Source organism: Excalfactoria chinensis, chromosome 2 (assembly GCF_039878825.1).
Source record: "Excalfactoria chinensis isolate bCotChi1 chromosome 2, bCotChi1.hap2, whole genome shotgun sequence".
Taxonomy (NCBI): domain Eukaryota; kingdom Metazoa; phylum Chordata; class Aves; order Galliformes; family Phasianidae; genus Excalfactoria; species Excalfactoria chinensis.
Window position 1 is genome coordinate 40,059,885 of NC_092826.1, and position 12,472 is coordinate 40,072,356.

At 41.7% G+C, this 12,472-nt stretch overlaps 1 protein-coding gene across 7 annotated transcripts in view; it reads right to left on the bottom strand.

Annotated features, from left to right (window-relative positions):
* Positions 1-12,472, bottom strand: part of DTNA (dystrobrevin alpha) — a 219,347-nt gene that overhangs the window by 99,626 nt on the left and 107,249 nt on the right. For all 7 annotated transcript variants that reach the window (XM_072330605.1, XM_072330607.1, XM_072330610.1 and 4 more), the window contains exon 2: positions 5,164-5,231. In XM_072330605.1, coding sequence (XP_072186706.1) covers positions 5,164-5,230 — 67 coding nt within the window. In that variant the 5' untranslated portion in view covers position 5,231. The remainder of the gene's footprint in view (positions 1-5,163; positions 5,232-12,472) is intronic.

Genomic DNA, 12,472 nt, shown 5'->3' on the forward strand with positions numbered 1-12,472 from the left:
TACATATTTACAGTTAAACATGGACTGGCACACAGCTGAAGAAACTTAAATGCAGTGATAGTAGGACAAGCTGCTGTTGTACTAATGCACACCCTCCATACTAATGCAGGAATTAGAGGTACTCTAAACATGCAAAATTAAGCATTTACTGACTGTGGACATTTTCTTACCTACAGCATATTTAGTTTATCACTAGAAATTAGTGCTTTCCTCTCTATCTTTTAATGTAGTTGAAAACTGGTTCTCCAGAAGCACGTGTAGGAAAAGGAGTAAGAGAGGCAGACCGTAATGATAGGAGGCAGCAGATACAGCTTTTCATCACCTCCACATCAACCAAGAAAGGTATTATTCACAACTTGGTAATAAAGGAATAATGCAGAAAACTCCTACAGGAGATTTTCCTAAAGTCTCTGAATGCCGTTAGAGAGGGGAGGACCTTGGGTCCATCCTATCCAGTCTCACAAGTGAACTGCTTCCACCTGTGCTCCCAGGGCTGGCTACATCCCTTCACCAGGCCACAATCTAACAGTACTCATATCAGGCTGTCATGGTTTGACACAGGCAAATGGGAGGAATGCTTGACCCAAGAAGCAGACACAAGTAAACATGTTAACACACTAAAATGTGAGAAGAAAAATAGTAGTCAATGAGTATTTGTGTATTAGATAGGACAACAGTCCCTCCTTGTCCTCCCAGTGCTCACTGTATATTTTAGAAACACTGCTTTAATTCCCTCAAAGCAACAAAGCAGCCATCAACCTCATGGAAGCAAATCATAAATCCTCACTGGAAGTTTGTAGAGAATGATCCTCTGGTTTAGCAGTTCATGACCACATCAAACTGACTCAAGTTGATGGAAGCTTTTCTATTGACTTAGGCTGATACAGGCTCAAGTCCTTCACATAAGCTGGAGTACCTTCCCTATAAGGTCAGACTAAGAGAGCTGGAGCTTTTCCACCTAGTAAAGAAAAGGCTCTAAGGGGACCTCAAAGCCACCCTCTAGTACCTGAACAGGCCTACAGGAAAGCTAGGGAGGAACTTTTTATAAGGGCAGGTAGCATGAGGGGAAAATGACTACTATAATAACCAAAAAGATCAACACAATGGAAGGGTGATATAAGACATACAACAACAGAGGAACTCAAGCAATAGAAAGGTGTTATAAAGAAAGGAAAAAGGACCACTCACTTGCCTCCAAAGATCTAGGCTCAAAGAAAAAAAACACCACAAAGAAAGAACCTCCAGAAAAAAACCACTCCCCAGTAGTAACCAGCCCCTAACTGAGGTCTAAGAGAGGTGCATCCAGGCTCCACCCCTCCTGGTCACACAGAATTGCCTTCACCTGTAATCCCAGGGCTGAGCAGGTCCTTCCCCCAGCTGCTCAATCAGTGGTTCAAGCAGAGACCCAACAGTTATCATACAGCTACACACATGAAGAGGGTAGACTTAAAATGGATATCAGGAAGAAATTCTACTGTGAAGGTGTTGAGACACTGGAACAGGTTGCCCAGGAAGGCTGTGGATGCCCATCTCCTAGGTTCAAAACCAGGCTGGATGGGGCTATGAGTGACCTGGTCTAGTGGGAGGTGTCCTTACCCGTAGTAGGGAGCAAAAAAGTACAGGGCTGGATCCTGTATTTTGGTTACAAAAACCCCATGCATTGCTACAGCTTGGAGCACAGTGGCTGGAAAGCTTCAGGGAGGAAAAAGGATATGGGAGTGTATGCTGGCAGCCAGCTGAACATGAGCCATCAGTGTGTCCAGATGGCCAAGAAGGCCAACGTCATCCTGTCTTGTATCAGAAATAGTGAAGCCAGTAGGACCAGGGAGGTGATGGTCCCTTCCTACTTGGCACTTGGTGAGGCCACACTTCAAGTACTGTGTTCAGTTCTGGGCCCCTTGCTACAATAAAGACACTGAGTGTGTCCAAAGGAGAGCAACAAAGCTGGTGAAGCATCTGGAACACAATTCTTATGGTGAGTGGCTGAGGAAATTACTATTGCTCAATTTGGAGGAGGCTCAGGGGAGACAATGACCTGAAAGGAGGTTGTGGCGAGGTGGTGGTCAGCCTATTCTCCCATGTAACTGTGACAGAACCAGAGGTAATGGCCTAAAGTTTCATCAGGGGAGCTTTAGGTTAGATGTCTGGAAAAACTTCTCAGAAAGAGTGGTAAGGTATTGGAACAGGCTACCTAACATGGTGGTGGAATTACTATCCCTGAAGGTGAAAAGGGTGATATCGCACTGAATGGTGTGGTCTAGAGCGGTCACAGGCATACGCTGATGGTTGGACTAGATAATTTTATTGGTCATTACAACCTTAATGATTTTGATTCTATGATCAAAGCAAGCAAACACAGTGGAATGGGCCAAGCCTGCTCTCAACAGGCTAGCTGAATGAAAAGTCCTTATTTTGCAGAGCTCAGTATTGCAGATATACACCATTCAGTGCACCTGAGCTCATCCCTGGAGAACACTACTGACCACATTTGATTCACAAGGATAGCCCTGGTCTTTCAGAGTGCACAGTTGCTCCGGTCCCATTAATACCTTGTTTCATTAAGGCCTTGCCCTTAAGTTCAGAGAATCAAAGTCTTGATACACAGGGCAGAACATGGCAACCAGCTCTGAGTGCTAAATTGATGAAATATTTTGAGGAATAAATATTCACAGAAATCAAAGTCTCACTGTTCTGTCATCTTTTTCTGTATTTCAAGGGACAAATAATAGAAATAACCATCAAATAAACAGAACTTTGGTAGATCTAGCAAGAGGGTGCCAATCTCAAACTTCATACATGATACAAATTCCTTGTGAAATGGTGGATTGTTTGTAAGAAGAGGTGACTGGCAAGAGAATAGCAGGAACGCTGTTAGAACAACACATCCATGACACACAGTTCTGTAGGGAACACAAAACTTAACTAGACATTATAAAAAATACACTGAAGTGGTATCTGAGGTACATGAAACCCTATACTGGGCCTGGCTAGGATAGAGCTGACTTTCATTACAGCAGCGTGCATGGTGCTGTGTTTTTGGCCTGTGACTTGGTGTTGATAATACACCAATATTTTAGCTACTCTTGCACAGCATCTAGGTTCTCTTTTTCCTTCCTCACTCTTCTGCACTGTGGTTCATCCCTTGAAATAGAGATGCCTTGTCTTTCCTGACAGCAGCTTCTAGCACTATGCTGGGGCCTTCTATGTCTACCAAGATACTCTATACAGAGTCCCTAGTGGGGTGAGAGGATCTCTGGTTCTGAGGGCACACAGATGGACACTGGGAGGGTCTACAGATCTGAGGACAAACAGACATCATGGCTAAACCAGACACTCAACTCTTGACTGTTGGTGAGGGACAAGGAAGTTCCCCTTGAGTGGCAGCAGAAGGGAAAACCAAGGGAAGCAGCCTGGTCCTCAGTGGGGCAGATGTAAGGACATGTAAGGGAAAAGAAACATCATAGAAGAGGCAAAAACCACCTTGTCTCTAATATTGAATAAGCTGTGGGACATGCAAGATGCCTGTGGCCATGATCCAGGAGAGCAGCTGGCTGCTCAAATGCTGGGCCAGTGTGTACAGTGGTATGGAACTGGAGGGCAGGGAAGCTCAGCAGCTGGGATCCCTCACTTGGGATCACCCAACCCACAAAGTAGTCAGAAAAGGGCCAGCTGTCCACAGCCTCTGGAGGCAGCTCGTGTCAAGCATGAAGGTGATTGCCTTCCAAAACAGTGTAAAGTACCGAGGACAGTAGACCACTGCTGAGGAAAGTATCTGAGGGAATTAGCAATGGTGGACAGGGTCTGCAGCAATCTGAACAACAAACAGGACACAAAAGATCCAGATGCCGTACAGTGCACACAATCCATGTGGTGGAGGCTGGTATGCAACACACCAGAGTTATATGCCTACTGTTTGTGACAACTGGCTGCTCAGACAGACATCAAGGCACCAACCACACAAAGACTGTCCTTCCAGCTTCATGAATTCAAAGAGAATCGCTCTTTCTCATTCATCCTATGGGCCTGCATCTTGGCTGGGGAAAGATTGTCCCAAGAGGCTTAATGACTCAAATTGAGTACCAAGAGCATTTCTTCCTTCTTATCACTACATACTATGGAAGGAGATAAAGTCCCCGCAGTACAGTTTCCATGGTGCATGTAGGAAACTGGCTGGGGCAGATGGCATGGGTTGTTCTTCCCTTGGGAAAAGGCAAACACATATGTGGCACTGCTTTCATAAGAGGACCCAGGCAAACTTGGTGGGTTGCCTATCCTGTCTGAGCGACCACCACGACAGATGGTGCTCAAGTTATAGTTCAAATTAACATGAACAGATTTCTACAGGCATTTGAATGGCTATTTTATGGACAATTGATGGGAGTGGTTCTTAGACGAAAGGAATTGTATCTGCACATATGCTACAGGGCCGGGAGAATGGTGGATCATACAAGATGTGAGCATGATGCAAGTGATATGGAATAAAGGGCAGAGTTTATACTGGGTCTGGCTGGGATGGAGTTAACTTTCATAGCAGCCTGCATAGTTCTGTATTTTTTATTTCTGGCTATAGAAATAGACCGTGTCAACAGCACATCAGTGTTTCTTAGTTATTGCTGAGCAGTGCATCAAGGTGCTCTTACTTACTTTCCCACTGTGCCCCCACAGTGAGCAGGCTTGGAGTAAGCAAGAGGCTGGGAGGGGATACATTCAGGACAGCTGACTTGTAATAAACAGAGGGTAGTCAGTACCATACAGCATCATGCTCAGCAATAAAAACTAGGGGTAGAAGAAGGGGATGAGGAGCTTTGTCTTCCAAGGTGGGCACTGCTCAGAGACTGGCTGGGCACTGCTCTGCTTTTGGAGACACTTCCCCTCCCCGTCCCCCTTCACTGCTACCTGTGTATTTCAGCATATTTGTCTCAAAAAGTCATTAATTTCAATAATATAACATAGTGTAGAAAAAATACAAAATGCAGTGTAGGAAATTCATTTCTCTTATTTGGCCAAATCAGCCCATTTTGCTGTAGTTTTGTTTTCACAATATTAAACTGTTTGTGAAGCAAAGGTATCCGTTACTTGAGATGGAAAACTTACATAAATTTTACTGACATTGCATTGCAAGTGGCTTGGTCTAATGCACTGAAATTTCTAGGAAGTACTTACGCATCTCTGCAAACAGCTGCCTTCTTTCTGCCATGGTATTTCCTCTTTTCCCACAATCTTCAATCATTCTGGAAGACAAAATCATGTGAAAAGTCTAAATATTATTCCCAGACAGAACATTCATATTTAAGTATCCATAATCGATCCCGGAGAACCTTTGTGGATGACTGGTGCTCCACATGTATTCATTGCCTTTTGCCAGCCTCTTTGTGGCATGGACTGGGGGAAAGCTGGTCCCAGAATTGCCCTCCATTCCCTAGACTCTGCTTTCAAGCATTTGTTTTCCCCCTCTCTATCTCCCAAAGGCAATGTTCAGTTTTTCCGCTTGATGTAACTAACTGACTTACATAACACAAGCTCTGAAATTCAGTTTAGGTTTTTTTTAAATAAGGAATCTTCAGTTTAAATTATATAAGAGAGAAGAAATCATAAAAGATTCAGAAATTAGTTCATAGCTTAGAAAATGCTTTTCTAGCCAGTTCTGGTTGGAAGAGGCAGACAAAAAGTCACACACAACTAAATCCATACTCTACAACATAGCACCTCTATTTATTCAAGCAAATACACTCCAAATATTCACTCAAACTCAGGACAGTATGGTTCTAATTAAACGAGTTCCAGAAGCAGGCTCAGAAGTAAGAATATTTTGTCTTCCAGTCTTCAGAATATTACTAAGAACACCACTGCTGGACAGAGAATAGAGAAAAACTATGGCTTCCTTCACAGCTGGCATTCAAACTGTAAAAGACTAAAGCCTCCAGAATAAAGACAGACATCTTTAGCATCACTTAAAAAAATGGAATCTGTGTCAGCTTCATTGCTTCCTATGGATAATTACTCCAGCAAAACAAGCCTGGTTCAGGCTTCTGACCTGCATTTTAATTTACACCCTTATTTCAACTAGATCGTGTCAAATAACATTGGGCCGTGTGGGATGAAAAGGAGATACTCTATAGAGAAGCAATCCAAAACACTCTACTGTCTTCAGTAGCAAACCCACACATATACTTAATAGGAAGGATGAAAGTATTAATTGCTGAAGTCTACTACCTGCCTACTAAAGGAGTCTGGATGGAAGACTAGTTTCCTTTTATTTCTTGGAGAAAAGAAGGCAATCACATAAGAGATCCTGATTATTATTTTTTTCCCGTAATGCACTGTTCAAACGAAGTGCTGGTACATTACAGCTACCTTTTCCCAATAGCTTATTCAATTCTCAGAGTACTGATAAAGGTTCCACTAAAGTGCTGTTTATTGTGGACATTTTGTGATATGAGTAGCAGCCTCATTACAAAGCAGACAAAGGGCATAGCTGCACCAAGTTTACAGGTATATTCAAGTTCACTCATGCTCTAATTTGGCTATGAGTGATACCAATGTGTATACCACGGCATAAGTTGGAGATAATATATCCTGCCTTTCTCTAAAGATAAAAGCCTTCAATATGGTGCTTTACTAAAGTGTCCACACAGCCTCTGATCTGGAGCTAGTTTGTGTCTTGCTGGTTCGGTCGGAGGTGTCAAGGAAGGCTCACAACAATCTGCAAAATGAGATAAGCCTTAAGATACCCATCCTACATTCTAAGTAGCAAGATTGTTTGTACCTGGACCAGCTTTAAATCTCTTCCCATAAAAGATGAAAAATCATGTAATCCCGCTAATCCCAGCTCAAGCTCCCCATGCCTTTCTCTTTCTAATTGAACTTACAGTTGCAAACAATTCTGCTATGGGAAATTACTAGATCTCCTACAACAGGTGAGTTAATAAACGTGTTTAACTGTATGAACTGTATTCACGCTTCCCTTACAAGGCCTCGTAGACAAAAGCAATCTTTTGTCACAGCTTTTAAATACTGACAGAGCATCCATTGAGCATGGCTTACCTGTGACCATATTAACCATGTCAAAGCATTTTCCCAATCAAAACCAAGTGAAAAATGCATTTTTGAAATCAATCTAATTCTACAACAAGATCTCACATTCCTCCAGGGAACCTTTAGCTGAAATATCCTTACGGAGTGGGGTAAAAAGCATCAACTAGTTCTCTCTTTAGTGCAGTTCAACCTTATCTTTATTTCACTGACGGTTATATCTCTTTATATGAAGGGTTCTTCGAACATGGTCATTATTTTTCAGAATGTCCCAAATCTACTGAAATACTTTATTCACAGCTGTGAAAACAGGAGCATATGGAGATTCTAAGACTTGAAAAGGGCCTCTCTCTGGAAGCCTGAGGTACATGCATATAAATACAAGTAAGTTTGTAAGACTCTCACTGCAGTAGCTTTTTTGCAGATTTCATGCAAAACACTCCTAAAATTCTCTGCAGCAGCATATATATATATATATATATACACCATTAAGCTAACGAGAACATTAACACTGACAGTATCATCAGAAGTATCTCCTATTCCTCCCTTGCATGCTTCTCTGATAAGACTAAGTAGCCAACCAAATACAGATGACGGTGATCAATACTGTTATTTTTGGGTTCCCTCTGATAGTAGGGTAGATAGCCAAGGCTCAACTAATGACACTGGTGATGGGTGTTGTGCATCTCCTTTCAGAATCATAGAATTACTCAGGTTGGAAAAGACCTTAAGATCATCGAGTCTAACCACAACATAACCATACCATCCTAACTAACAACCCTCTGCTAAATCATGTCCCTGGTTTTTGAACACATCCAGGGATGGTGACTCAACCACCTCCCATGGGAGTTAAGCACTATTCCAGTGCTTAACAACCCTCTCTATAAAGAAGCTTTTCCTGATATCCAACCTAAACCTCCCCTGGCACAACTTGAGGCTGTTTTCCATCATTCTGTCACCTGTCACCAGGGAGAAGAGACCAGCCCCACTCTTGCTGTAAGCACCTTTCAGATTTTCCCCAGACTAAACAGCCCCACTTCCTTCAGTCTCTCCTCATAGGGCATACTCTCCAAGCCCTTCACAAGCCTTGCTGCCCTTCTCTGGACCTGCTTCAGCACCTCAATGTCCTTTTTGTACTGAGGTGCCCTAAACTGAACACAGTACTCAAGGTGAGGCCTCACCAATGCTGAGTACAGGGGCAGGATGACTTCCCTAGTCCTGCTCACCACACCATTCCTGATACAAGCCAGGATGCCGTTGGCCATCTTGGCCACCTGGGCACACTGCTGGCTCATATTCAGCGGACTGACTTTACCCTGTCCACCTTGTTCCATCTTACAATTATGCAGCTCAGCTCTTTAACTCAGGTTACAGAGACTTGTACTTCGGGATGCTCTCATCTCAGTCCTTGGAGCTGGCCCACGAGTATAACTGACTGTAGTCATGTTCCAGTATTTCTTGTCTAGCTTAAAACAAATGCCAATTCACAAAAAAAAAAGAAGTACATTATGTTCTACAGTGACAAGCAGCAAATCACAAAGTGAAGTTTAACATATTTTACAAAATAGAACAAATTATCAGAGGGAAAACTTTTACAAATATTAATTCTTATACATTCTTCTCTCAGTAGAAGAGACGTACTTGTCTTCCCTTGATGCCTTCCACTATCATTTTTTCTTCACTTTTCTCTCTGGGAAAAAGCTGCTCTGCACACAGGGAGAACACCTACTGTGCACCTAATTAACATTCTTGTCATGGACTAATTAGTGAGGTACTGATTAGCGAGGTATTAAGACTTCAATACATTGCAGGCATTCTAGAGCAGAAATCATTAAACATAAGATTTCCAGTCACTGAAAAGGATACCATGAATGTTTCACTTCCGCTGGTGCTTTGAGCTGAGTGCTTTTATAATGTCAGTAGAGTTGGAGGGAAAACAATCAGTAAACAAATGGCTTAGGCTGATTTGAGCAGTTTCAATGACGATTTCATCTTCATGCTTGTCATGCACCAGAAGCATAGCTGGTCTGTTTCTTAGTATATTTTATTTCCTTATAAAATCTGAGAGAAATTATCATATATACATCATGCCTTACTTTTCTTTCCTTTGTGTTGCTTTGATTTATGAGTAATATAACAACCTCTATCTCACATAAGTGTTTTTCTGGCTTTAATATTCCCAGGATAAATAGCTTTTTATCAAATTCTGTTTTAAGTCATCAATTAGTATATTACCAGCTTCTTCAACTTGGCAAAAGCAACACCTGCTACCACTAAGCTATTTGATCCAAAACCCAAAAGGAGGTAATTGCTTGTTTAACTGGAAAAGGAGCTCTCTTCTTGAGAGTTCCATAAATCCAGGAGGGGACTGTAAGAAATTCCTAACGTGACACTCACATACGTGCATAGTTTGGTGACTCTGAGAAAAGCCACCCCCACTGACACTTTGACAAATCCCTGTGTTGTTTATCGGTGACAGATGAAGTGCCACAGGGAGTCAGGAAGTGTGCCAGCGAGGAAAATCATACACTGAAATTGATTAATTGTGGCATGGAAAATTTATAAACTCCTACGTGATGGCTGTGACGCAGCTGTGGGTTTTTACAACCTTGACACAAGAGGCTTGTGAATCCAGATCAGTGACATTTCTGCTCGCCTTGTAGGCTGGATAAAAGTTGCTCTTTCCATTGCAGCCAGCACAGAAGAAAACATTTCTGTCTGCTTGAGTCTTCACTTATGCTTACTACAGCTTCGAAGCACTTGGGAATACTCTGGGATGTATCTTCTAGTTTTGCTCCAGAAGCTTGGTAAAGTCAACAGTGAGTATCCCGAGATCACCTCTGGAAAGAATAACTTCATTTGGTAGAGAATATCAACAGGGCTCAAGCATCCTTTATCTGAGCATCATGTATTTCCCTGGCATGGAAATCTTCAACCCTTGACCTAAAGAGCTACTTCTAAATCTAACATAAAACGTCAAAATACTTCAATTTAAAGTTTTTGCTTAGCTATCTTTGGAAGTTGGAGGCATTAGGATGCAGAGAGAACTGTAGGTTTCTCAATGGCTTTTCCTCATGTTGCCGACAAATCAAATGCAATTTCCTATGCTGCTGGTCACAGTGTAAAGAGAGGTTTCACTAGGCAATAGTATTGCTCTTCAGTAGCACAGGTCTGCTTCTGCTTGGGACAGTTTTATTGAAGTGCTGCTGCTCCCTTTAGGGTATTTTCAGCTCCAGAAATTCCAGCTTCTGGAAATGAAAGAGCCCGCTGAGGTCCAGCTTACAGTGATCTAACAAAGAACTGAAAAAACTCTAGGCAATACCTGGGTTTGAAGCACTGTTCACTCTGCGTTCACAGCAACCTGAAAGAGCAGATTTTAAACCCACAGTTCTTTTCTTCCATCTACTCCAGATTCAGTCCAGGCAGCTGGGAGTTGCCCATTTAACCAGAGCAGAGTGATGGTCGCTCATTTCAAGGAGAATTTGGACCAGAGGATTGAGGGTTAAAAGGGACATTGGGCGCCAGCTAAAAGTGTATTTGCAGTCAGCAACCTCAGCGATTTTAATAGCTAAAATCATCAAAGGCCATTTCAGAGTCTTCTGTCACTTAATGGATTTATTGGTGCCTTACAAACGTCTTGTTCCACATTTTTTTAATGAAGCAGGCCCATGACAGGACTCTTGCAGCCTTACATTCCAGGATTAATCTTTGGCACTATAATAAAATTGCTCAGTGCTCTTTCCTGAGGCTAGGTATAATTGCATTGCACTTACAGTGCTTGTTTGTATTTTATCTAGATGAGCTTTTTACAGTGAAGGAGACAAAATGAAAGCTGTTGCTAGGCTTACATTCAATGTGAGTCCCTGCAGTTCTCCATCTTCTTAATTTTTTGTCATATTTTTGCAATTTTAATACTGTATAAAAAAATCTCTCTTGATTTATTCCTTCGGCAAAATGTGCTGTTAATTTCTAAGAAAGAATTTTCCACCAATTTTTTTCATCAGTTCCCTTCAGGAGCTCCACATTCTTAGAAGGAAACTGCCAAAAATGCTTAATAAGGCACCCACTGCAACCCATTTTTGTAATGCCCGGTATCCAGCCAAGTCTGAGTGTTACACAGATCTTATTTGCAAGGTCTGAAGAACAAGCTCTGACGAAGATCAACAGTATAAAGAGAAAGGGACAATTTGGAGGTAGAAAACATGACAGTCAAAGCATTGAAATTTCATATTTAACGCTGTACAGAATGAGAACCATAACAGAGAATGTCATGACTGACAATGTACTTGAGGGAACAAATGAACCACCAACCATTTTCCACGTGCACTAGGCATTGTCAAGTTTCAGAATTCAGAAAGTTATTAAAACCTTTCTAGGGTCGCTTGGATAGTTTTCAGCTTTTCACCACAAAACTTGGAGAAGGATTCCTCTCAACAGAAGAGACTCTTACCACTTGAGACAGGAAAGACACTTAAGCAAGGCAATCCTTGAGGCTGCCACGCACAGGGTGCTCAGATATATTTTTCCAGTTGTGTGCTTTTAGAGTCAGCCTTCTTGGCACTTTAAGAAACTACTCTATCGGCTGAAACACTGAAGGAAAAACAACGTTCAGCACTTCAAATGTATTTTCACCCTCCGAGAGTACGAACTGATCCAATAAAATCATTTTGCTCAGCTCCAAAATCTTTTTCTCCAGTGCTTCATTGACATAACTTCTGATACACAATTCTGATAAAGAGCAACAATTGATTTCAGCTAAATGGTGCGGATTTAAATACAGCTCTTCAAAAGTCCTATTCAAATGCTATCTTCAAAGTATATTTAGTCCAAGTTCATTAAATATTTTAAGCCAAATTAAGCGGATATTGATTTTCTTTATACTTCGCAACGTTTCGGAGCCTTTGTACAGCTGAGGTGTTGTCAGGAATAACTTCTGCTAAGTCACTTTTTATTACGTTAAAAACACATTTCAGAAAAAGAACAAACTCTCAAAACTCACAGACAGAAACTGACAACACGCGATGCCAAACCCGCTCGTCTGATGTGTTAATCTGTTAGTGGAGCTCTGCCATGCCCTCCTCGGGGACCTGGATTTCACCCAAAATGTGGTTTTTTTTTCATTCAACATCTGTTGTGGGTTTTTTTTTTTCCCCCTATTTTTCTGAAAAACGGGATCAATAATGTATTGATTACCTCTAAACACTCAAGTTTGCAATTCTACTTCTTTCATTTGGTTAGACAAAGAATAGCCTGTAGGGAAAGCCTTAATGAAACTCAAGGGATAAAAAGCTATAAGGACTTTTTATCACAGAAAGTATGTAATTGATACACCAATACTTTGGTACGAGGGTGTCCTCTCAGTTCTTTTCATTTGCTATTGTAGACGCACAAAGGAGGCTACAGGATGTCAGATATAATTAAACTTCTTAGTCAAAGATTT